The 25,517-nt window shown below is 39.7% G+C and overlaps 1 protein-coding gene across 1 annotated transcript in view; it reads right to left on the bottom strand.

Annotated features, from left to right (window-relative positions):
• The window catches only part of C6H11orf49 (chromosome 6 C11orf49 homolog), an 81,490-nt gene that overhangs the window by 13,982 nt on the left and 41,991 nt on the right, over window positions 1-25,517 (bottom strand). The window contains exon 4 of the mRNA XM_032692206.1: window positions 1,575-1,659. Coding sequence (XP_032548097.1) covers window positions 1,575-1,659 — 85 coding nt within the window. The remainder of the gene's footprint in view (window positions 1-1,574; window positions 1,660-25,517) is intronic.

Here is a 25,517-nt window from a genome sequence, read left to right on the forward strand (position 1 = left end):
CAAAGAGAAAGACGGTTCAGAAACATGGCAAGTTTTATTAAAATTGTTCATGTAGATTGTAACAGAATAATAGCAATGTGTAAGTAAATCTCTAGCCAGCCAAAAGTAGGAGTGAGGTCATCCCCACCTGAGCCTGGGTGCCTCTGACAGAGATCTCATTTCTCTCCAACACCTGTTCCCAAAGCTGGCTTGTCTGTCTCTATGGCACACGTACAACAGTGCAGCAGGCCCCTGAATGGGGCCTCTAGTTTACAACAGCCTTGTGGATTAAATTCCTTGACACAAACATCAGAACATGTGTAGATATGCTGAAGTCTCCTTCACCGCATGCATCATCACAAATTCCTGCTCAGCTCAGCTGGAATCCTATGAAATACACACCAGCACATGGGACTGGTGCTTGTGTACCTCCATGAAAGGAAGCAGCAGATATATCTCTGCTACAGGGTTAGCATTCTTTCTTAGTCTGGCATTGGGGGCCAAGCAACTGAACTCCAAAGGCCCACTGATGGGCCTTTGGAGCTGGAGGGAAAAGTGACTCTCAACATTTAGTTGTAATTGAACCAACACAGATTAAACTGCAGTTCAGTTTGGATAGCATCACTTAGGAGCCTGGGAAGAATTCAGCGCATCAGCCAAGAAGAAGCACTAGCAGATGGATAACACTTCTCTTTTTCAATTTCCTTTCTTATTACAATTTTCATGGGACTCTAATGGTAAAGAAAGATTACAAAATGACAAATAGAAAAATAGGACCTTTTCATTATTTGGGCCATGAACAACATAGGTAGCAGCTAATATTCTGATCATGTATCTGGACTCTATTCCCAACTGTCATATTTAGGACCGTGACAAAAGTTAAATTTCCGTGCCTCCTCTGCTGAGATGGCTAGGAATGAAAGCATTTATCACTTTGCTGTGATCATATATGTATGTGTGAGTGCACACACTTCTACTGAGATCTGAACTGATCCCCCCCCCAAACAACAGATGCGCGTACCTTATTACATTTTCACTATCAGATAGTTAATAATCAACTGCCTGGGCTGGACTGGAATCGGCAAGCACAATCAGTAAAAAATTCCATATCACATTATCAGTGCCCTGAGCCAACTATCTGCTTTTTGCCTTGTCTAGATTAAAATAAAATTTCAAACAGATTAGCTACCATGTTCTTACCAAATGTACTTTAAAACACTGGCAATCCTTCAGAGGTTAGTACCATTTAAATGTGATCAACCATAGGAAGCTGGGGCAAGGGGGAACACATTTTAAGAACGGTAAACAGCATTTGAAATAGAGTTTAAAAATCATGTCAGTTAAAAACACATTGGCTAATAATTTTTTATCTGCATGGACAGCCAGCAGCAGCATTCTGCACTGATGTTTCAGTCTCTGCATATCTTAAATACATACCCTTTCGCATTGCTAGAAAAATGCCCCGTTCTTGGGTGTCTCTTTTCCCCAAACCTTAAAAGCTGAAGGTCCCTGTTCATACCTTTACCCACAGATCTAGTTCCTTAGTCCATGCATGTAGGATTAATCTTGCCCTTAAACAGAGGATGAGGACCCACCTTGCTGCTTTCTGAGTGAGTTCCATTGGGAAGTCAGGGCAAAGCAGCTGCAGCAGGCAGTGGTATTCCTGTGCTGTCAGCAAATCTGCAGGAAAAGAGAGGTGAGAACATCGTAATTCTTTTAAAAGCCGTTCCCTCCCCTTGCTTTCTCTCTAGGAAAAAACCCTCATATTCCCTTTACTCTCAATTCAAGTAGTCTGGGTACTAATGATAATATAACTGCTCCCTAGAATCTAAGAGCAGGGCTCTTCAGATGGAGTTTCCAGCAAAGACTATCCAAAAGAGGCCTGATGAAGAGGAAATTGTATTGAAGAGGCTCCTGCAGAGAAACTGGTAACAGGTAGTGATTCAACATGAAAAAGGGGTAACCAACATAGGGCAGTTTCAAGTGAGAACACACTTTGGTTCAACTTGAATATAACCATGTGGAAAAAGAAATCATTTCAAAGTTGCTTAAATTTGCTGAAATTCACTGGCATGGTGACATTCCCCACAATATGCTTGAAAATCATCCACAGAACATCTGGCAGCAGTAACAAAGGCAAACAAGGTTTTTGGGTTGTGTATGGAAGGCTACAGAGTATAAACCACAGACATTATTACTCTGGCATTCGGTAAGGCAGCTGGATGGTCTCTTTTGGAATAATGTGTACAAATCTGGTCACTGTATTATAGGAAGCACAGAACGAAGATCCAAAAAACACAAGAAAACCAATCAAATGATTCCTGTTTTATAGAGCAGCTTTGTGAAAAACTGGTCAAGAAGGGCCTCTGTGGTTCAGCAGAAGGAGTCTAAAAGAGGTAACTCTTAGGAAAGCTTATAGGATCCCAAGGGAATTGAAACATATTGATGTCAAAAAGCCCTACATGATTGTATGTTCATAGTCCAAAAGGCTGTGGACTGGAGTTAAAGAGAAGACTAGCTGAACAGCAGCAATTTTGCAGTACTTCTATATACAGAAGAATGCAAAGTATGGAAGAAAGAGCCAGGGGTGGAAGTAGAGCCAAGCAGTTGTCAGGGAGGGGATCACAAGGGCACAGGCATTAGGACTGAGGTACAGAGCATGAGTTCTTTTGCCACAGACACATCTCAGTCTTCATTAGGCTCTCATCCAAATAATCAACCTTGTTCCAGATGACAGCCACAATTTAGAATAACAGAATCATGAAGGTTGGAAAAGACCCTTAAGAGTATCAGGTCCAATAATTAACCTAACATTGCCAAGTCCACCATTAAACCATGTCCCTAAGCACCACATCTACATGTTTTTTGAACACTGCCAGGGATGGTGATTCCACCACTTCCCTGGGCAGCCCATTCCAATGCTTGGCAATCCTTTCAGTGACTAAATTTTTCATAATATCCAATCTAAACCTTCCCCGATGCAACTTGATGCCATTTCCTCTCATCCTGTCACTTGTTACTCGGGAGAAGAGACTCACATCCACGTTCCTACAACCTCCTTTCAGGTAGTTGTAGAGAGCGATAAGGTCTGCCCTGAGCCTCCTCTTCTCCAGGCTAAACAACTCCAGCTCCCTCAGCCACTTCTCCTAAGAGTTGTTGCTCCAGACCCTTCACCAGCTTCATTGCCCTTCTCTGGACATGCTCCAGCACCTCAATGTCCTTCTTGTAGAGAGGGGCCCAGAACTGGACACAGGATTTGAGGTGCGGCCTCACCAGTGCTGAAGTACAGGGAGACAACCATTGCCCTGGCCCTGCTGGCCACACTATTGCTGATACAAGCCACGATGCCATTGGTCTTCTTGGCAACCTGGGCACACTGCTGGCTCCTGTTCAGCTGCTGTTGACCAGCACCCCCAGATCCTTTTCCACCAGGCAGCTTTCCAGCCACTCTTCCCCCAGCCTGTAACACCGCATGTGGTTGTTGTAATCCAAAGGCAAGACCCAGCACTTTGTCCATCGATCCAGCCTATCCAGATCCCTCTGCAGAGCCTTCCTACCCCCCAGCAAATCAACACTTCTGCCCAACTGGGTGTAATCTGCAAACTGACTGAGGGGGCACTCAATCTCCTTGCTCAGATCATTGATAAAAAGACTAAGCAGGACTGTCCTCAATACTGAGCCCTGGTGGACGAGGGCTTCTCCCAGTCTCCACAACTCCTCAAAGCCTGGCAGTTCAACAAAAGCCAGAGAAAGGCAAAATATTACGCCTTGATCAGATATTTCAAGAGGCAGGTATGGAGTATCAAGGGGACATTCCACTGCGACATCCAACCTAATCAAATTAATATTTTCAACGCTGACTAAAGAAATAGTGCAAGAGGACTGTCACCAAAATCAAGTTACAGACTTTTCCTTCCTCTCCATTATTAGCCAACAAATGGAGGAAAGAGAAGCGAGAGCTATGATTTTTCTCTTCAGTTGAGGAAGCCTACAGATGAAAAACTGTTTTCAGACACTTTGACATCCATTATAGACACTCTCTAGAGTACTATACTTTGCACTACTCTTGAGAGGACCTTCTGTCTAATGAAGCACCTTGGGTTTAGGGTCATGGTAAGAAAAAGTGGTTTTGCTCCATCTGGAAAAGCCAATTCTGTAGTTGGAAATTTGCTCTAACACACAAAAGTCCCAGCCTGTGCAGAACTACAGTACCATTGCAGGGATTTGTGCAATCTATTCTACTGTTGGGATAAATACATCCAAATCTCTCTTCTTCCAAAACCTGAATGCTGAGCTGAGTTACATTCCTGTGAATTCACTGAAATAACAGGTGTCTGGGAGCATATGTAACTTGTTTGTATTGTCATTTCTTGCTAAAAGACAAATCAGAGGCTGTAGTCGATTGCAGATACTACCTTGGTCCTTTAGTCCAAGTATATCTGAGCTTGGGTTAATGATGGTATTCAGTGGAATGGTGGGGTTTCTTCCTGCAACGTTAGCCAATCAGTTCCTTGAATGTCCTCAAGAAAAGTATCAGCAAGTTTTATATATAACTGCAAAAGGATGTTATTGAAAAAGTTCCAGTTATCATAAGCATAAATTTTGAATTTTCAGCTCACTATTTCTCTTTCATGACACAATACAGAGGAAAGAAAATTTTTTTTCTCTGTTATTTTCTTAGCTCAACAGTCATCAAGCAAAGTATCCCGAAGTTTCATTTCCTAAGTTCTTAAGAAAACTATCTGGTCATGTAAGATACATGCAAGTTTCATGTCCCCCAAGGTTCAATACTGGACCCAATACTGTTTAAATTATTCATCAATGACTTGGATGAAGGAGCAGAGAGCCTCCTCAGCAAGTTTGCTGATTACACAAAGCTGTGAGAAGTGGCCAATACCCCAGAGGGCTGTGCAGCCCTTCAGAAGAACCTCAACAGGTTGGAGAGATGGGCAGAGAAGAACCTTCTGAAATTCAACAAAGGCAAATGTGGGGTCCTGCACCTGCGGAAGAACAACACCCTGCACCTGTTTAGGCTGGGGGCCGACCTGCTGGAAAGCAGCTCTGCAGAAATGGACATGGGGGTCCTGATGGACAACAAGCTGTCCGTGAACCACCAGTGTGCCCTTGCAGCCAAGAAGGCCAATGGTATCCTGAGGGGCACCAGGGAGAGCATTGCCAGCAGGTCAAGGGAGGTGATCTGCCCCTGTACTCAGCCCTGGTGAGGTCTCTCACCTGGAATGCTGTGTCCAGTTCTGGGTTCCTCAGTACAAGAGAGACATGGAGCTCCTGGGGTGGGTCCAGTGGAGGGTTATGAAGATGATTAATGGCGTGGATCATCTCTCCTATGAGCACGGGCTGGGAGAGTTGGACCTGTTCAGCCTCGAGAAGAGACAACAGAGAGGGCACCTCATCAATGTCTATAAGTGTCTGAAGGGAGGGTGTCCAGAGGAAGGATCCAGTCTTTTCTCGGTGGTGCCGAGCAACAGGAGAAGAGGCAACAAGCAGAGACTGAAACACAGGAAGTTCCACCTGAACATGAGGAACAGGGACAGATTGCCCAGAGAGTTTGTGGAGTCTCCCTCACTGGAGATATTCAAGAACCATTTGGATGCAATCCTGTGCAATGTGCTCTGAGATGACCCTGCTTGAGCAGGGAGGTTGGACCAGATGATCCACTGTGGTCTCTTCCAATATGACCCACTCTGTGATCCTGTGAGCTTCCACAGGCCCAGCATAGGAATTAGGTTAGAGGAAAAGAGAGAATTTGGACAGGAAAAAAGCTCTTTTTGAAGCAGACACTTTCTCATAATTGACAGTATGGACAATATGGACATTTTACTCTTCAAGGCTTTGAATAATGCTGGGTATTATTAAACTTCTGAACTTTGCTAAGAAGTCTGCATGTTGGTCTGAAGGAGTCACATCATTTAGAAGCTTTGTGCAATACTCATTTTCCATTTTTTGTTTGCTTAAGTTCAAATTCCTATTTATGCATCCTTATACCTCTTGCTCTTCATTATTTGTTCTTTCATTTGTCAACAGATAATTATAATAACCCCTTCTTCATATTGTATCTTATTCAATCTATTTATGAGTAACTACATTTATGTAAAGTTAAATTTGTTTACCTTACCCTCTACATCTCTCCCTACTTAGCCCAGTCATATCTGTTGCTCTGCTTTGATCCTCTTTAGATTTTCACAGTGTGGTGTCCAGCGGTGTACAAAGCATCCTTTGTGCATTTAGAACAGGCAGGCTCTAGAAGGATAATCTGCCCACTTTAATCAGCAAAGCCCCTTTTCATTGATTTTGATTTTTAGCCTCCTCTTTTCTCCCCTTGAAGGTGAAAGAGTTTGAGGGGGTTTTTTTTGAAGGATGAGGTTTACAGAGAAAATTGCACTTCATTCTCAGTCCCTATGTGGTTGATAGACAAAAGCAGCTTGAGAAGGTAACACGGCCCTAAGCAAGCTTTACTTTTGAAGCATAAATAGAGATCTCTCACTTGCTGGAAATAACATACTTTTAAAACTTATAATTATCTATAATTATAAATAATTATTTTCTTCTCTCTCTTCATAGCAAGTCACAGCATCATACTTAGTCCTCTACCACAAAACAACATAGAACAAAAGCAGAAGTCTGCTCCAAAAGACTTTGGGAAAGGGTGGCAGAGATCCTCTGCAACCAGCACATTAGAAGATGAAGATTGTTGTCAATTAAAGCGGAATTAATTGTGGTTTCAGTCTTTGAGCAAATGGTCTATTTAGATGAGAACTGCACACAAAGCTGAGGTGGTGCAGAGAAGTTCCTTCTCTAAAGAAAGAAGCCCTTTGCTTCTTACTCCTGGGGAAATGGCGCCAAGTCATTCACTGAAGTACACAGGCAGACTCTTTTAGGCCACAACACAACTCAGCCTGTAGACAACCCAGGCGCCTGACCAAAAAATCGTATCAGTTTCTCAGACTATAGCTGGGTACCTATTACACAGGAAGTGGGATCACCACAGACCTTAGGAGGTATCTACAGTTTGCTGTGATGACTGTTTTCCTATTCCCTACAGCAAGGTCAGTGAAGACCATGATGAAAATTACATTTGCCCATACACCACATTGTCTGCCAAGAGCTGCTTGGAATAAACAAAAGCAGTTTTGGTGCATGACCACGTTGCTCCTTCCTGTCTCCAGGCCACAGCTGAGTAAATAGTGTTCAATGTTGCATGATGAAGAAAGAAAGAAAAGAAGGAAGGTATCAGTCAGAATGAGTGAAAACTGGAATCCACAACTGCTACTTTGGTTGCTACCACAAATTACTGCATCTCAAGTTCCAGTAACAAATGAAGCAAATCACGGAGTGTTTAAATCTGACCCCGCAGCACAGGGCAATGAGCTATACATGCTCTACCATGCCCTTGCAGTGGAGCAAACTCAGTCATACCATGTGCTTAAGGATGGAGATTGCAGTCTTCATGTTAATCATGTTCATATACAGCTAAACTAACCCTTTGCTCTTCTACTGCAAAGCAGCTAATACCAATTCCAAAGTAATTTTAAAACAACAGCTCACTAAGAAGGAGCTGGGAGGCTTAACAGGAAGTACTTTTCACTGTTCAGCATAATTTTTGCTCTACTGGTCTTCAAACACTTGACCAGCCTGTACTGCTGCTGCTGCTGTGTCACTAGCAAAATCCTAACTCTTCTCTACAGATTTAATTGTCCTGTGAGTAGTTTATTGTCTTTTAGTGCCTGAAGCGGACTTTTTCTCATGTTTCAGAGATATAGTGGAGAAAGAAGTCTTAGAAGATACCACTTTCTGGATAAAAATGGCCAACATTTGAGAAACATGAGGGCGGGCAGCTGCTTCATATTTCCCTGGCTTTTAAGGCACATATTAAACTGTTTTTTACATTTCGTTTCTGTTTTGTATGTGGCTGACAAACTCCAGGAATGCTAAATGATGTGTTTATGCTGCTGTCAGTGTGTGTATGAAGTGTAGACACACCTGAGCTATCTTAAAACTAGTTATCTTTCACAGTGACAGCAGCCTAGCCACAGAAGCCTGGAGCTCAGTGAAGGCTGCAAAATCTGCCCAGGATGCCAATAAATATTTAGGACTTAGACTGAATTGCAGTCATTGCTGCTGTGTCTAGGCTGCTTTCAGCACAAGAAATAGCTATCTACAATGTTGTCACAACACTGTGACAACTTTAAAAATGCCCAGAGCAGTAGGAGAATATTTACTGCAGCTGGTGTATGAAATCTGCCCCAAAAAGTCACATTGGTAAATTCCCAAAAACACAAGGATTGCCTTGATGAATATACATTAAAGCTCCCTATTCCCATCATTTTTTATGTACAACCAGTATCCAAGAAGACTGGAGCCCTGGGCAGTGTAGCTGTCCCCTTTGAATTATGGTAGGACACACAATTTCCACAGGTTGCTTTACCACAGGCATGAAGTCATTCAGGAGTCATAAAGTCAGAGAGCTGTAAATCAGTCTCCTGGAAATCCAACAGAGAACAGAGTAATTTATTTTTCTTTAAGTGTTGGAAGAGTCTTTCCTGGCTTTTAGTTTTTTAGTGTTTCTGGTATAAGTAAGTATCACATCCTTAGGATTCTTTCTATATCTCTGCAAGACTGCAACCTGGTAGAAAAGAACAAAAACAAACAGAAGCCCCTAAAAATAAAAGTGTGCATGTTCGTAGGGTGTCTAAAGGAGCTACAATTTTACAAAAAATGAACAAAAACATGAGTATTGATAATACTGGAACTTCACAACGAACATCTGGCTAGTAGGCTAAGCTCTGCACGACTTGTTCACAAGATACCTATAGCCTAATTTCCTCCATACATCTAGTGCTTATAGCAAACAGAAAGCCAAGAATTCTAGAAAAATTAATCCATAAGTAGGACCTAAACAGCAATATACTGTGTACACTCCCCATTTCCTTCTTGTAACACTTTCTACTCTAAAAATAAAAGTCATTCCTTTTCAATTAATCATTCATAAAATTTTGCATTGGGAGATTTTATGACCTATCATGAAAAAGATGTGTTCCTGAGAGAATGGCTGTTTAAATTAGAATTTGAAACAAAACAAAAACATTCAAGGATTGTTTCTCTTACTGATTTGCGTTTTCAACTGACAAGAAGAGATATAAATAAAAACCAGACTCAGAATGTGCATATGTCTGATTTCAAAAATTTATTTTCCTTATGTTTTAAAAAACAAAAAGCAAAGGAGCAGGTCACATAATTATCCCCATAGTTTGAGATGGAAGCTCAAATAAAGCTAAACTACACAATAAAGAATAAGCAGTCACACACTTTCCTCTTAAGTTGTACAAGCATATTCATGTAAGATGTGTACACCAGGATTCATTCTGCTCTTTAAGTGTATAGACAGTTTCTACAGTCCTTAAATCATAGTCCTGAGAGCATAGGAAAATCAGAAGAAAACTGAGACTCATTTGCTACTTTAAGGAAAATGCTCTAGAAGCCAGAGATTGCTACAAGGTTAGATAAAAAACAATTTCATTTTTTAAAGGAAGGTTTTCTAGTGAATAGTTTAAAGAGCATAATGGTAAAATCAGTGTCACAAATCAGCTTAAGAATCAGTTCTTTACATGGAGTCTTGGACATAAGTAGCTCTAAATACTGTGGCTTTGTACCAATGTCTGGTTCAATCTCATATACTAGCATACATTATTTTCTTAATTTTAATAACCGGATGCATTAACTCTGTCTTCCTGATGGTGAAGTTCAACATGCAGTTAAGCCAAACTAAAACTTTACTCCTGCTGCAAGGGACAGGTCTCACTCCTTTGTCTTTTTCTTTCCCCTCACTTGCTGCTGGCCACGTGGTTCTGAACCACCCCTTATACCAGCTCTGATACTCAGCAGGCCTCTTGCTGAGAAGATTCAGCCTTTTCCCTGAGCTACTGAATTGCACTGACTCTCAGAAATATCTGATGAAATCTTGTGCAAAGCAAGCTGTGGAAGAGCACAGCCAGGTGCAGAGAAGAGGGAAGGATGTGGGTAAGGTCTCACCTCCTCAGCAGATAAAAACTGTTAGACAGGCTTAAGTAGTTCCCTGCTTAAGATGTTTTAATCCTTAAAGTCCAGGATTTATGCAAGGCAATGTTATAGGATTAATGATCCTCCTAATTAAAAGCAGGTTCAGCTTTATGGGTTGTACTTGCACCATACCTGCTATGATGGTTTGTGAACACGCTGGTGTCAGACACAGGTAAGACAGAACTTTTGGCATCCTTACTACCCAAGCAGGCAGATGAGTTCAGGTTATTCACAAACCTACTCTTTCCACTGATACCATTTAGGTCCTCCCAGAAGGGATCCCAGGACATCCTCAGGAAAGGACCCCAGAAGCCTCTGTGTCTGACATGACATGACATGATGTGACATGACAGCAAAAGCAGACAGGGTAACTGAAGGGTGGAGGGGAGTGGGGGATTCTTGTGTGGGGTGCAGGGTGGGGGTGTCTTCCAGAGGGGTACGCACAGCTCTGGCTGCACCCTGGATTGCCTCTCCTGACCTGTGAGAATACTAGCAAAATCCTGCCAGATGTAAGGGTGCTGCTGCAGGCAAGAAGGCTTCACAAACAAGATGTTTTTCACTCTACAAAAGGAACATGGCTGCAAACAGCAGACTTAGATAGGTGATTCCTGTGGACAACAGGTAGAAAGACACAGTTTATGATGTGAAAAAACAAAGAGTGAAAGAGATTTAGCGAGATTTGCCTGGAACAACCTGTGTCAGACTCAGGACAAATATAGTGGAGAGCTAAGCAGACTGACCTGAACAGATTTGTTGGGGGAGTGCTGCAAGAGAGAACAGAGAGAGGGGATTAGCACTGTGGTTGAGCAGAAAGCTAGTTTTGAGGCACTCAGGTAAAAAGGAAAAGATTCATCTCCAGCTGATTTGAAGAATAAACTCATCTGTTCTGGAGGTAGCCCAGACAGTTCCTATGAACAGTGAATTCACTGAGAAGTGGATCTATTATGGGCAAAGCTTGTAGCACCCTACTTTGAGTGAGCTAAAGGATTTTGAAAGAGTAGAATCTTCTAGATGGTGTGATTGTTTTTCTGCACTTTGATCTTGAGCCCTTTTATCAAAAAACCACTTGCCAGATAAACAAAAACAAAAAATGAATTTATACAGCACTGATCTAATTCTATCTCCAAAATCCAGAATCTTGCTGTTTATACAAATGTTAATCATCCTCTAGTCCCTTTCAAATTCCCCATAATTATCCTTCAGTATGAAGTGTTTCATGTGGCAGCATTTCTTCAGCTTTGAGTGAATGTTACTCAGGGCACCATGAGCTGTGCCAAAGGTACAGTCCAAGGCTATCATTTAGTGTGCTTATGTGGCTAACATGGCACATCCACAAACTGAAAAATTTAAACTTTCATTAGAAACAGAGAAGAAGTTTTCAGCTCCCATGGTTGTAAAGAAAACATTCCAATATTGGAAGAGTTTAACTTATGCAGTGTGATATTCCTGAATCCATAGTCTGAAACATGACTCAAGTTTGATCCTTCCACTTACTTTGGGAACCTTAATACCATACCTAATGCAACACTAAAGACAATGTTAACTCTTTAATTTCTTGTCTTAATTCTAGGATGGGACTTTGAATGAAGTCAGGGCTTAAAGAATTTAGAGTTCCTGAAGTGCAAGAACAGCAGACAATAAGAAAGGAGAAGCATCGACGACTTCTGTCAGTATTTCCAGAAGTATAAAAAGAAGATAGAAGATGACAAACAAAAGAGCCTGGTTTAAATTTTCCAGTACATTGCTGACTACAGCAACCAGATGGTGGTTTAAACGGACACCCAATTTGCTCCATGCAGCTTTCTTTAACATTTACAAAGATAATTCCATGCATATTCCGAAGCACATATAATCCCAAAGATATGCTCAGCTCATCAAATATGATCCAAATGGATACTCAGCCTTCTTCGAAGGACATAGGCCTGAAAGAAAGAGGCTAGTTTTGTGGACTACAGTATGAGAATATATGACTACCCATCATGTTTCAGAGGCATAGCAAACCCAAACCAAGACAAGACAGACCTTTAAGACAGATAAACTAGAAAACCAGAAATAAGGTACCATTTCAGAGTGAGAGCAATTTATAACTTAAATATTATAACATTTGACAATTTTTGTATGTGTCCACTATGTATGTGTCCACTAATTATTTTTTCCTTTCACTGCAATGTTACTAAAGATGTAACTAGCAGATCTCCCCAGCAATAGATGATTTAGACTGCTTTTATCTTGTTCAACAGTTGACTTTTTCTCACTTTGAGGAATTTTCAGTCACTCATAGAGAATAATCAATTCAATTCCAGAGCTAATTGGTCTTGTAAACAATAAGGAGAAAACACTCCTCTTGGAGTTCTGGCCATCTGGGGGACAGACTGCTCAACCACTTAAAACAGGACCCACAGCACTCTCAATAGTGAAGTAGAGGAATGCCGGCAACACTTCACTGGAAGGGACCATCAACATTTCCCCAAGCTCTCAAACAGCAGCAGTAATCTTTAGACAAGATGTGGATCAGCCTCTGTTCAAGAAAACAAGTTGTCATTAAGCTTAAGATCTTCAAAACAACTGAAGAATTCATAGCTACACGCCACGAGATGGGCAGAGTAAATGGGCAGGTGGTATGCAGCTGTATCTCATTCAGTGCAGGACCTTACATACAACCCCTCCTCCCTCAGATATGTACTAGGACTAGTGACAATATGGGACTATGGCCCGTTCTTCAATAGCTGTTTGGTATTTCCTTTCTGCTTTCAGATCCCCTAGAAATACAGTTAGCTGGTAGACAGCTCATCTGTGTCATCCACACAGGGTCAGGGAGCAGAAGAAAGCTATGACATTGACCTAGAAGGAAAGGAAGCAGAGGATAAGGAGAACACCCAATGAACTATGGAAATGCTGCAGATTGCTGCAGCAATCTCAGATCAAAGATCTCTTTGACTTCCAGTTTCTTTCTAGCTTACTTTTCCAGGAAAGACCAGTGAAAAGTTCCAGTGAACCAATTCCAGTAGAATCAGGTATTTTCAATACCTTGAATCTCCCACGTGTTCATATGGCATAATGTGGCATGTAAAAGCATGCCACAATTTTCTCAGAACAATCAATAAAACAGAAATGGTTTGGACTTTCCTCTTTTAATGATTGCTTTGGAAGAAGCGTACAAGGAACAGTGCAGCTGCTACAAGCACCTGATGGAAGAGAGACAAACGTTTCAGCATAATTTATATCATGATCAGGGATAGCCTTGTGTGTCTCCCCCTGTCTCTGCTCCACATCAACCCTTAACTAATCCACTGCAAAGTTTTGAGCAGTTAACTGCACCTTCATCAATAGCTGTCATCACAGCAGGCACACTGATACAGCTTCTCTGAAACACGTCCATCATGAGACCAACCACGAAAGAGACAAGTTCAGGAATGTGAGGAATGGAGAATCCTACATGCCACCGAGAGTGATACCAGTGTGCAATTACACAAAGCAGTCAATTCACTGCGGTTGAACTCAAGAAGTTGGTAGTGATACACAAAGCACTGAAAGTCTAGCACATCTTTCTCTGTGCTTGTGTACACCTGGAACAATTTGACTACCCAGCTTAAGCGTGAATCTTCCAAGAACTGAAAGCCATTCATAGTCCTGGCCATTCCTTGACTTTACTGCACAGTATATTTATGTATAAGTCTATATATAGGCTATGAAGTATAATCCCAAGTACCCAGACTGTTGGCTACTTTTCTCCAATTTTCTTTCACAAATTATAATGCCTAGAAAAACAGTCTGAAAGGAAAGAGCATAGTTTTTAGGAGCCTCTGAGTCAACAGTTGAAGCCTCTTTCACAAAAATAAGTATAGTATCTGGACCTTTGCTTGGGCAGTGTTGTTCAGTCATGTAAAATGCTCTTACACTCACCAATATTGAGTTTCTTTTACGAGTGTGAAAACTTAAAAACAAAATGAACCTCCAAGCAAACAAATCAATAAGAGAACTGGCTGGAGAAAGGTAATCTGGTTAATGACAAGACCGAAGAAGTCATCATTAGTTATTTAGAAGGAAATGCAGTGGAGCATGTAAGCTCCACAGAGAATGTTTGGAGCCCATTACAATATCAATGAGCTAGATTAATGATTATAAATGACCACAACTACAGAACTGGTCTGAATGCAGAACAGAATGAATGCACTAAGAGAAACCTGAAACAACAAGGCATCCAACTGCCCCTCTTAAGGGGTATGCTTTTGGCTAAGGTTCTGTAACATCTCTTGATTTTAACTCTTACAATACTCAAGTGAGTTGTGTGTCCTAAAAAATAGTAATAATTTTTGTAAAGATTGAGAAGGAAATAAGTTAGTTTTCTCTGTATTTCACATGGAGAAATACACATTTAATAAGAATTTGACACAGATATTAATTTATACGAAAATGAAACAAAGCCTTTTTATTTTTTTAACATTTCTTTAAGCAAGTTCTAAACTCTACCATTAATCCTGAAAGTTTTTCATGGACATCATGCATCTTTGTCAAAGTTTAACTTAAATGCCACCAATTTTACAGCTAAATACACTTCTGTGGACCATGTACCAGAATGTTTTGCTGGAAGAAAGTTCAGGCAAATTCCCTAAATATTCCAGCATTATGCCTTAACACCGATGCTATGCATATATTATGGTAATCAGGGAAGTGTAAGAAACTAGACAAAAGAGCAAGTTGTTGTGGAAAGAAAAAAGGACACTCTTGTTGCTGCACAGTGCTTTCTAGAGGGGAGTAAAAGGCCATCTACTGGAAGACAAATATAGAGATGAATCCATACGGAAGTCCTGCCTTCTAGAAACTAAAAACAAAGTTCAGTTGTGTAATCTTTTCAGCCTCATAATGAGGTCAGGCCCTTCAAGATCTTTGTAAGGATCTTTATGGCAGGAGCAATAAAAAGGAGTATCACTTAACTGATTAGTTATGGAATAATAGCTTAGCATAGTGAAAAAATTATTTTGACCAGATATGATAAGCAAGTGATTTCTCCTAAAGGAAGCACGATCAGTATTCTGTGGAAACTCCTGGATGGATTGCTGCTGTGATGCAGGCTACTGAGAAGACAACACAAAGAAGAAACAAAACACAACCTCTGAAAGATGCAGGACTGTCCTTACTTGGAATAGAAGATGGCAGGAGTCCTAAAACCCCAAACACAGTTACTGCTGATTAACCCATTTAATGACACCAGTGAGATGGGCCATCCATAGTTAGTAACACTGTATTATCCTCTACTAGCAGCAGGGGCCTCAGCTACAACTGTACTCTTTGTGGTTTCACTTACACTTTTTCATCTCCTATGCAACAACATCCTGACTGTTCAGCAAAAAACCATCATGGAAATGCAAGTATGATAAACCCTCAGAGTAGGAGTCAAGATGAAAGCTGCTCTTTAAGCATCCCTAGCCATTGAAGACTTAGAAAACACGTTTCTTTTATTTGCTGCAACATTTGTCCTTCTTTTTCCATTCCATGTTGAGACTCATGGAGCAAGTCTGAAAATCAGATGGTGCAAATCATACAGCAATATAGCTTTAAGAAGAACTTAAATGTAACGTATTTCAGCATATGTTCTTGACTCAAAGGAAATGTGCTGCATCTTTCAAAGCAAAGCATAAAAGTCAAGGACCTATTTGCTCCATGCAATTAGAAATGTTCCTTAATGCTGCCCTGATGGGAAAAAAATTGCTTCCTGGTGTTTCTGGCAAAAAGAACTGTATCTAAACTCACTACATCAGATGTAGCTGCATTTTAGTAGCGCTTTATGTGAAGTGGATGGCAAAAAAAAGGGGATGCTATATGAATATATTAATTCATACTCCTCTCACTTTCATGAAATGTTTAAAGGTAGCATCCATCCTTCCAGTTGTCTTTCACATGAGTTATCTTCTGTCTAGATCTGTTTCAGGCTTTGCTGTGCCAAGTCCCCACCCACATGCAGTACTAAGAGCCCCGAAACTAGTAGTGCTAGCTCTTAAGAGATTCAAGATTACATAAAATTTTAACATACAGGGGATCACAAAGGAAAGCAAAAAATATCCCATCTCCAATGCTCTGAGATGTTCAGCAAACGAATGTAAGAGACAGCTCCTCCATTATTAGAAAATACAGAAAGGGACTCTCTAAATTTAACAACATGGGTCCACGTGCCAAAACAAGACTTTAGTTAACAGCTCCTGGAATTGGAAACAGGAGGAACAGGGGCTTTGAGGATTCATGCTCATGGGCAACAAACAATGCTGAAGTTCAAGGTTTCTAACTTATCTCCATGAAATGGGATATGTTTGGAAAGTCACTTTGCATGACATGTTTATCAAGAGAAAAAACAAACCTTCTCACTATTTACTTTTGCTCTGTCCTTTTAGGAGGATGTTTTCTGGGGTTTGGTAAAGAACAAGCAGATGAATGCTGCAAAGGGAAACAGATTGAGAGCCTTTAAGTGTATATCTCATTTTCATTTGCAGCTTTGTATACACAGCTGTGACCAGAACAGACTTCTGCTGAATGAAGGACACACAGTTCTGCAGCCACTGCCACAGCAAAAGGAATATGATAATTAATTGCTTTGCAGTTAATATTTGAAATAACAAATCAGTGAATTATTTGGAAATTTAAGGAGCTTTTCTTCTGATTTCCTTTTCTTTTTGAACTGCTGTCTGTATCACTCTGAAGTCTTTCCATGAATACAGTGTAAATTTGAAAGCTTTTCAGTGCTAGACAGATTAGATTCTACTTTCAATGTCTGAGAAAAATGTTAACTATTCTAGATGTTAAAAGGAAGCACTGAAAATACTTTCTATTACACCTAATGGGAAACAAAAAGAAAACTATACAACTACTAGAAGTGTCTTGTATAGCAGGAATATGTGGAGATGAAGGAGTGAGTTTGTGTCTGCAGCAATGTGCCTTCAGATAATAAACAGGAATAGGGACAGAAGAGTGTTGACTAGATAGAACTTATGCTCTGTAAAACAAGTCTAATTTAGTCTTCATCTTTTCAGTATTTAGTATTTGTAAATGTGAATACTGCTGGTTACAAACATAAACAAGATTAGTGATAATGATATATTAGCAAATGGCCATATCTGATTCAAAAATGTCCAAAAGCTATAAGGAAAAAAAAAAAAATCATTGAACTAAGGAGTAAATTTAAACAAGTGAAATAGTATCTAGAATTATTAAGGAGAAAGATAAAAAATATTTATTATTTTCTCAAAAAAGTGACAATGTTCAGCTATGTGATTGCCAGATTTGTCACAGATAAAACAGCACCAGCCGCACGTAGGATGTCTGGGATGAATATAGTGGTCTAATTATTCATGTCTGAGGCATTTTATAACAGGTTAAAAGTTGATAGGTAACATTATAAATAGAGATCTGTAATTCTTTTATGAACCTGGCTCTCATAATGCCTGTAAGCATTAATAGGAATAGAAAACATGGCATGAATGAACATTCTAGACAATTGAAAAGTTATAAAAGACCAAAACTGATACTGTCCCTAGAAGTACGGTATAGCAGTTACAAGACATTACATTTGCATGTTTCAGGTAGAAAAGAAACACCACTTTTCCATGCAAATATTGAAAACGAACAAACAAAACTCTAAAAACCAAAGCACTGGCACTCTCATTTCCCCAGAAAAATTTAAGATCCCTTGGAGGATGAAAATGGTTACCTGGCAGGGAAAATCCAGTGATCTGTGAAACAGAGGCAAACTAACACAGAGAAGTGAAATATGGAAGTGGCTGGAGGAATTCTACAGGATCCTCAGGTGGAAGATGACAGTATACCTTATAGAGAAGCATACATATAAGGTTTTCTTTAAACACTTTTCGCTAGAGAGATTTGGAGAACCTAGCACTGGTACCTCAGAGAGAATGTAAGCACAGGAACTTATCAACAAGATGGTTCTAATTCAGGCAAAGGGACTGCAAAATCAGGAACACAGCACGCAGTGAGAAAAATCATAATTATTCCATCCTGCATTAGGTCTGAGACTGAAGAAGAAGAATACCTGCTATTACACAAGGAAAGTTCAGAGGTTCAGCCACTTTGGTAATTGCGACACTGCTTACTTCCCTGCTTACTTCCCGCTAGGCACCTAGTGATGCTGGTGTGTTGCACACAATAGAGGTCTTGCCATTTCTTAAGACTATGAATGTAATGCTGAATGTACAACTTTGCTTTTTTCGCTATGAACTTTAGCTAGAGCAAAACTATAAAGCAAAGCAACTTGTTTCCTCTTATTTACCTAAGATAGGCACAATCTCGTCCTTTTCTCTTAAATTATGTCCCCCAGACTTTTCACCTTGAAGGCAGAAGACCTTGGGTCAAGAGAGACTCTCCTGTCACAAAATGAAAAAGGAATTACAGTACCTAATGTAATCAGAGACTCAGAGAAACGCTACTGCCCATTCAGTACAGAACATCCACAGGAAAGAGTCTTGCATTTAGTCAGCTACCCAAAGTAGCCAGATCCTTCAGTAACACTAGCTAGATCCTTCAGTTATGGGTCTGGTCTCAAAATAATGTTGAAAATTTTCCTCATTAATTTGGCTGGGTAGATCATTGCTGAAAGCCTAAATTATGCATTATTGCTAACTGAGCAGATGAGAAACAAATGAACAGAATCCCCAATGAAGAGATCCAAGAGCACTGCGAAGCAGACAGTCACTAGTGTTCTGAACAAAACCTCTCTTTATTCAACTGGTTAATATTTAAATTTTTAAAATATAAGGACAGTTGTGTTTCTGTTTCTAGGGGTTTCTCTGTCTGTCTCAAGACTGATCATCCCGTGAAATTGGAGCCCAGCATTAGTTGTACAGAAGGAAGGTCTCTTAAGTGATAGTACATGATACCACATTTAACAGTGTTCCTGTGCCAATCTGCATAATAAGTGGGGGATGAAAAGCAATCGTTTTTCTTCATGTACAGCTCAGTGAGGACAGTTCCAAGCCTGCCATACAAAACTGCTTTAATAATGCAATCCAGTGCCTTTGATTTGAGGAACACGCAAAAGAATAAACAACCTATTAATCTAAATTTTCTCGTTTGCCTGAAAGTACAAAGCGGCAATGAACAAACCTCTTGGCTACATTAAGTGTACTGAAATGCAAAACTGCTTCTTTTCTCACCCTACAGTTACTCAGGAAGAAGGAGGGGGAGAGAAGAGGGGAAGGAGGGAACAGGCAAGGGAAGCAGAAATGGTTGTAATATAAACAGCTCAGTTAAAACACAGGGCACAACAAATTCTGAACGAGGCTTTCAAGTGTTGCCACACGAAGGCACTTTAATACAAGTGGATATGCTCAGAAGATGAGTGCAAGAGATAACATTACTTAGTAAAGAGAAAGAATCCTTAGGGTAACCAGCTCTCAATTGAGCTGGTACTGTCAAGACGAAGGAACCACGGTTAATAGCCTGACTAATGTGTTCAGTGGTTTTGTTTGTTTTGGGAAGCTTCAATACAAAATACAGGTGAACACCTTGAGTAATGATAGTCTCCTGACTGTCTGCAGTGGTGTATTTTGCTCTGTTATTCTAAGGTACTTGCAGTCAGCAGAGGTGCTTTCATTATCCATCCACTAATTTTAACATCTGAAACAGAATTATTCTGGAAGCACTGTCAGTCTGACTCAGTCTGAGTCTGCTGTGCCCAAGCACTGTGTGGTTGGAGGATATGTTTAGGTATCTGGCTAAACAGTTTTGGCAGACCTTCTCGGTTCCCCTACAGCCTTTTTCACAGTTTGAGAAGGGCAGACATATATTAAAGTTGCTTGTTAAAGCAACTTCCCTATATCTATGGTTTGAGTAAAACATGCATAGTTTTCTTCAAACTCTTTTCTGTATGTATAGCAAATTATAATGTACGTGAGAAAGTTAGGAAAAAGAAAAAGCTACTTCATTGGCTGTAACCTCAGTGGGCTTTTGGAAAAAACAGAAAAAATATTCTGACAACTTTGGGATGAACAGAAGAACAATAAACTGAGAAAAGGTTAGGACCTATACATAGAGCAATAAATATCTGTCAGTTAAGCATCTGTATACCTTCTGTATGGAAAGTTCGGGACGACACTAGAAATACCTGCAACCAGGGCGTTCTCAGTAAAATGTTATTTGAGCCAATATGCTAGTCATCTTTCTGTTTTGCCTCCCACTCTTTAGCATGCAATTAAAGCCAGACAAGACAAATTTAGCAAGCTGTTGATAGCTTATGCTACAGTTGTAAACAAGAGATCTGAAGTTATATATAAATCGTTTTCTGAGGAAGAGAAGTTTATAGTTTTACGAGCAACTTTGGTCTGCTAGGCCCTTTATATCACGATCAGGCAAAGCTATAATACAAACAATAAATTTTGTACCAGGTCATCTACTGAAAAGGGAGTCCTATTCTCCTGCTTACCTTTTATTCCCATCTTCTCAATTATTCCAGCACAGCTGCCTGTACAGCCCCATTGTGAATATGACAAGAAAATAACTAAATTGAAAAGTAATTTCTGTTTTCCAGGTTATTTTTTGTTTGGATCAGCTCTATGCTGTCCTCACTACACAGCCCACTGCACCCCCACAAAGAAAGGGAAGAAAATCAGGAGCAGAGAGGAAGGCAACGACTACTCCTTTCCCTCACAGTGCCAACCTAAAAGTCCTTATGTAGCCACAGGTTCAGTTGTCCTCCTTGGGAAGACGCAGTTTCCTTGCAAGCCCTCTTGTAGAAAAGCTGGCCGTAGGACTCCCAGGAAAACTCTTCTTTCTACAGTGTCTGAAAGCAACGCATCACCTTCCTCAGAATGCAATCCACAAAATGTCCCTACCTCCACAGCACACAGGAGAGAGTGACAGACAAACCTTTAAAAATTACAGTACATGTGATTAGAAAACATGATTGAAATCCATAATATTCCTGTTTAAAAAAAAAAAAATAAGTCAACGGCAGTGTAAAAGCAGGAAATTAATCTCTTGAAGGGTAAGCTTAACTATCTCCTGCATCACACAATTCTAAATCATTAAGGAAATAGCTTATGGTTATTAAAGCTAGAGCATTAAAGGGGTAAATCATTCTGAATTTATCTCCTGAAGAATCACTTACAAGAGTAAAATCTTGAACTCAAGTTAGTGAACAAGTGCCAGGTGCCTTCAATTATATCCTCCAGTAGCCACCACCTGAAGAAATTTAAGGTCATCTTAATTAAGGACAAATGAATCTTTAACCAGTCACTTTAGTACTCAGCAATGGTGTATGAGCCTCTGTTTTGTAGCATCAGAGGCTGCATTTTATTAAACAACACTGGAACACCCCTTGCTCTGGGCAAAAAAGTCATTAGATGCAGCTAGTTCCACCCTCTCTTATGCATTTGTATTTGACTTGGAAAGGTGCATCTCCTTCAAAAGTGCCATGTCTGCCTTAAGGTATTCCAGACAAGTCGATTTTCTTTCCTCATAATGGGAATATATCCCTTTTGAAGTTTTGGGCTTTGTTGGTTTGGGTTGTTTTTTTTAAAGAGTTACTCATGACTATCTGGTGGTTGAAAGTGTGATAATTAATTTTAAAATTGCCAGATTAGATTTCTCTACAGAGAGCAGGTTATTAATAGCTAAAGAGTTCAAAATTCTGAAAATCCACCCACAGTTGGATTAACTTGACAACATAAGGCATCTTTTGCCTTTGCTGTCAGTTTCCATCACTGTTTAGAAGACTTATTATTCAACTCTATGAACAACAAACAGTGTTACAGCAAACCACTTTAACTTGAGTAAATTGAAAGACCTGCTTTTGGATCTTCACAGTTTAAAAATCTGTTTCTCCACTCAACAGAGTAAAATAGAGATGAGCAGAGCTAAATTCATTTATGGAAAATAACCTTTTTAGAAACTTTATAGCATTGCCTAAGCACTGAAATTTTCATCTTATGTTCTAATTTCCTGTTTCTGAAACTGAAATTTTTCCCTGTTTACTCCTTCAGATGTTTTGGAAGTCATGCAAAGAATATAACAAGGCTCCATCCAAGCCTTTACCTAATTTCCTGTACAAGTTATAAAATGAACAAAGAAGAACTAACTGCTATGAAATTTTTTCAGTACCTGGAATACATGGCAGTACATGGAATAGGAAGGCAGTTAGTATTAATCTATTTCAATAGTGTAAGATCTTGTTTATCTCAAAAAAAAACAAACAAACCTCAAGGAAAAGCCATTTAAAAACTTGACAGGAATACAGTATTGCAAATATCATAAATTGCTAAAATCAGTAATGTGTGGAAAACTACCTCAAATCTGTATAAATTATATCATCACTTCGTCCATTATGCAAACACTATTCTGAAGCATTATGCTATTAGTGAGTTTTTCTTCATAACATTTATCACTCTTGCATACTTCATACAAATTTCATTGTCACAGTGCTGGCAAACATCTTTATTCACACATTTTTGTATTATACTTTATTTGGATGAAATGTCACATATATTCCTTTCCAAAAAGTGCACAGCCTACCCATGATGAAATTCAGACAGTAGGAAAGATTAAGTTCTCTGCCAAACACTAACAATATTTTAACTTCCATTCTGATATATTTCAACTGGAAGATTCAAGTAAAATTCATCCAGTATTAGCATACGTATCTTTCACAGACTCCTAAGTAGTATAAAAATAAATAATACAATGTAAAAAAAGCCTGCTGACAGCAGCAAATAACACTGAGAAGCCAGGAATTTGCAGAAAACTGGGAAGAGAAACAAAATGAAGCTTGTAAAAAAAAAAAAAAGGGGACAAAAAGGCGACGATAATGATATGCATATCAGGAGAAAACTGTAGTAATGTTAGTCTTCTTGACATTTTGCTACATGGGGGAAAAATAAAGTAGAGTTCAGAAAAAGTGTGTGCTGTATATAATCTGATACATATCATCCTCCTTTTTCTGCATAATCCAAAACATCTTCCATTTCAATGATAATTTGCAAAGATGTCAGTAGTGGAGTGGTACTTAACATTAAAAAATTAAAGGCAGATGTTCATAATTTCTGTGAGAATCTGGAAAAGGGTTGGCTGACAAGCTCTTAGCACTACTGAGAAGTGATTTTCAAAGCCTGAAACACCTGGGAAATTTTATAGGTGTAGAAAAAAGCTGAAGTCACTTTAGCACTTAAAAACTGTAAGATTGAGGCTTACACTGACTGAAGTGGCTACCTAACAAGAGGACACAGTATACCAATGAGAGCAAGGATGGGGTCAAAATAAGGCTTAAAGTGCTGCCACTGGTTGAGACAATCTAGGCATCTGTACCATGGCCACTTTGATAGCACTCCCAAACAAAACATTCAAACAGGAAATACTGCATTTTATCGGTTATTACTAATAGCTATCAAACATCAAAGAAAGTTTCTTGGTGAATTAAGTAATCTTTTCAAAGGGGAACACAAGTCTAGATGTAAAAAAGCATCAAATAACAGTTAGGCCTTGAGAGATATTACACTTTATACTAAACAGTGTTGTGAATAAAAAAATTTGAATTATTCAAAACAACCACTAAACACATTAGCAGGCTAATCATTACATCCCGAAATAAGGATGAGGAATCACTACTTGGGAGATGTATTTCTCTTGGGAACTCCAAGAATACCCCCTCAGTTCTACATTTGAAAGCAATTTTTCAATTAATGGCCTAGAAGAGAAAAAGAATTAAGTATAGCATTTGTGAGCCACACACAAACTGAGGAAACACTAAAAATTTAAAAGGAATGAGTAGCAACATGGAAAAACCTCATTGGCATAGTTGGCTCACAGGTAGCTTAGAGTATCCTCATATAAAACACTGTGTCTAGAAACAAAGAATGCTGTGGGCTCCACCTGGGTAAATAGTTTCTACAAAGACTAGTGGAGAAGAAGATGACCATGAATGGTCAGAAAAATGTAATCAGGAGAATAATATGGTACTCAGATGAGTAAACACAGTAATGTCAAGTAGAGAGGCTCAGTTAACAGTACGTGACCAATCTGAAATACCCACAACTTTGGAATGATGGTGAGAATTGAAAAGGAGTCAGAAGTGCTGCAAGAATGATCATGTGCTTACAAAATATGCTTCACAGAGAGAGGCTCAAGGTGCTAATTTACTTATTCTTTATCAAAAAGAATAAGAAATTGATTTCAACATATGATTGAAACAGTTAAAAAACCATAATTCTAATTTTAAAACACAGTTTAAAAAAAATTTTCTTTAGGGTGAAGAAAATCACATTGTTAAAGACTGCCACAAGTTGAGATTATAGTAGCATGTTCAGGATTCTGATTTTACTAGCCCCTAATGATACATTTCAGTTCAAAATCAAATAAATCTTGTTAAATTCTGACCCCCAACAAAACAAAAATTTTCAATAAACAACTTTTGCCTCTGTCAGGACAATTTCTTTCTCATTTGGCCCTTCTATCATCACAAGCAGTCTTCACAACCAATTGTTCTCTCAGCAGCAGCAGTGTGGAGTGTGCACAAGGGCCACCCTACTGCAAGCCTGCAGAATGACTACAGATGGATCAGCCCTCCTGAGGAAGGTGGCCGAGAGCAGGCTATTTCCAGAAGCCCTCCTTCCCATGAAAACTCAGTACTTCATGGGGACCGGGCTGCAGGCCAGCCTAATTGCTCTGGCAGCTCCTGCAGCTGACTGCTTCCTCCTGCTATTTTTCCCAGGGGCCCTTCAGCCCCTTCAGGCTCACATGACTTAATCAAACCTGAATGCCCTTCTGGAAGATATGCAAATTATATTTCAGTCAGACAAAAGTGTTTTGGCTCAATACTGGTGTTACTAAGTGAAGTTTAATGATGTGCTACACAGGTCAGACTTCATGGCCTAATGGTACTTTCTGGCTATAAACTCAACAAGTGTATTACTCTCTAAAGGAGGTTTTAAAGCAAAATATTAGTATATTCACTATATTACCTAATTAGGCTTGGCCAAGTATCAATACAAAGCAATATGACCTGTATTTTAAGGCCAGGTTTGTCAACACTGTGATCTCTGCATTTAAGAACTGCTGATGATTTAAGTTCGGCCACAGTTGCAGAACACTGCACTCTGCATTCCACCTCTTCTGTGACCTTGCACTGGCACATTTTAATGTGCTATGCTGGGAGAAAACTAACTCAAGCAGCAGAAGTACTGAATAGTTTGCTGCCAGTTTAGCGTGCTGAGACAGATCAGCACGAGATTGAACGAGTGCTGCATTAAGAAGGATGGAAGAAGGCAGTACCTCACTAGCCAGCAATTAGATCAGGTTATGCTGACATGATACTGCAGATTTAATTAAGGTATTAGTAAAGCCTCAGATGCATTCAATTCAGAGAAGACAACAGCTTTAGTCAATTTATCTAAGGCATATGACTAGACTAGGTCTCTTTTTCTTGTCTAGCTCTTACCACAAGAAACTGAATCACCAGGATATCCTTCTCC

The sequence above is a fragment of the Chiroxiphia lanceolata genome, chromosome 6 (genome assembly GCF_009829145.1).
Source record: "Chiroxiphia lanceolata isolate bChiLan1 chromosome 6, bChiLan1.pri, whole genome shotgun sequence".
Taxonomy (NCBI): Eukaryota; Metazoa; Chordata; class Aves; order Passeriformes; family Pipridae; genus Chiroxiphia; species Chiroxiphia lanceolata.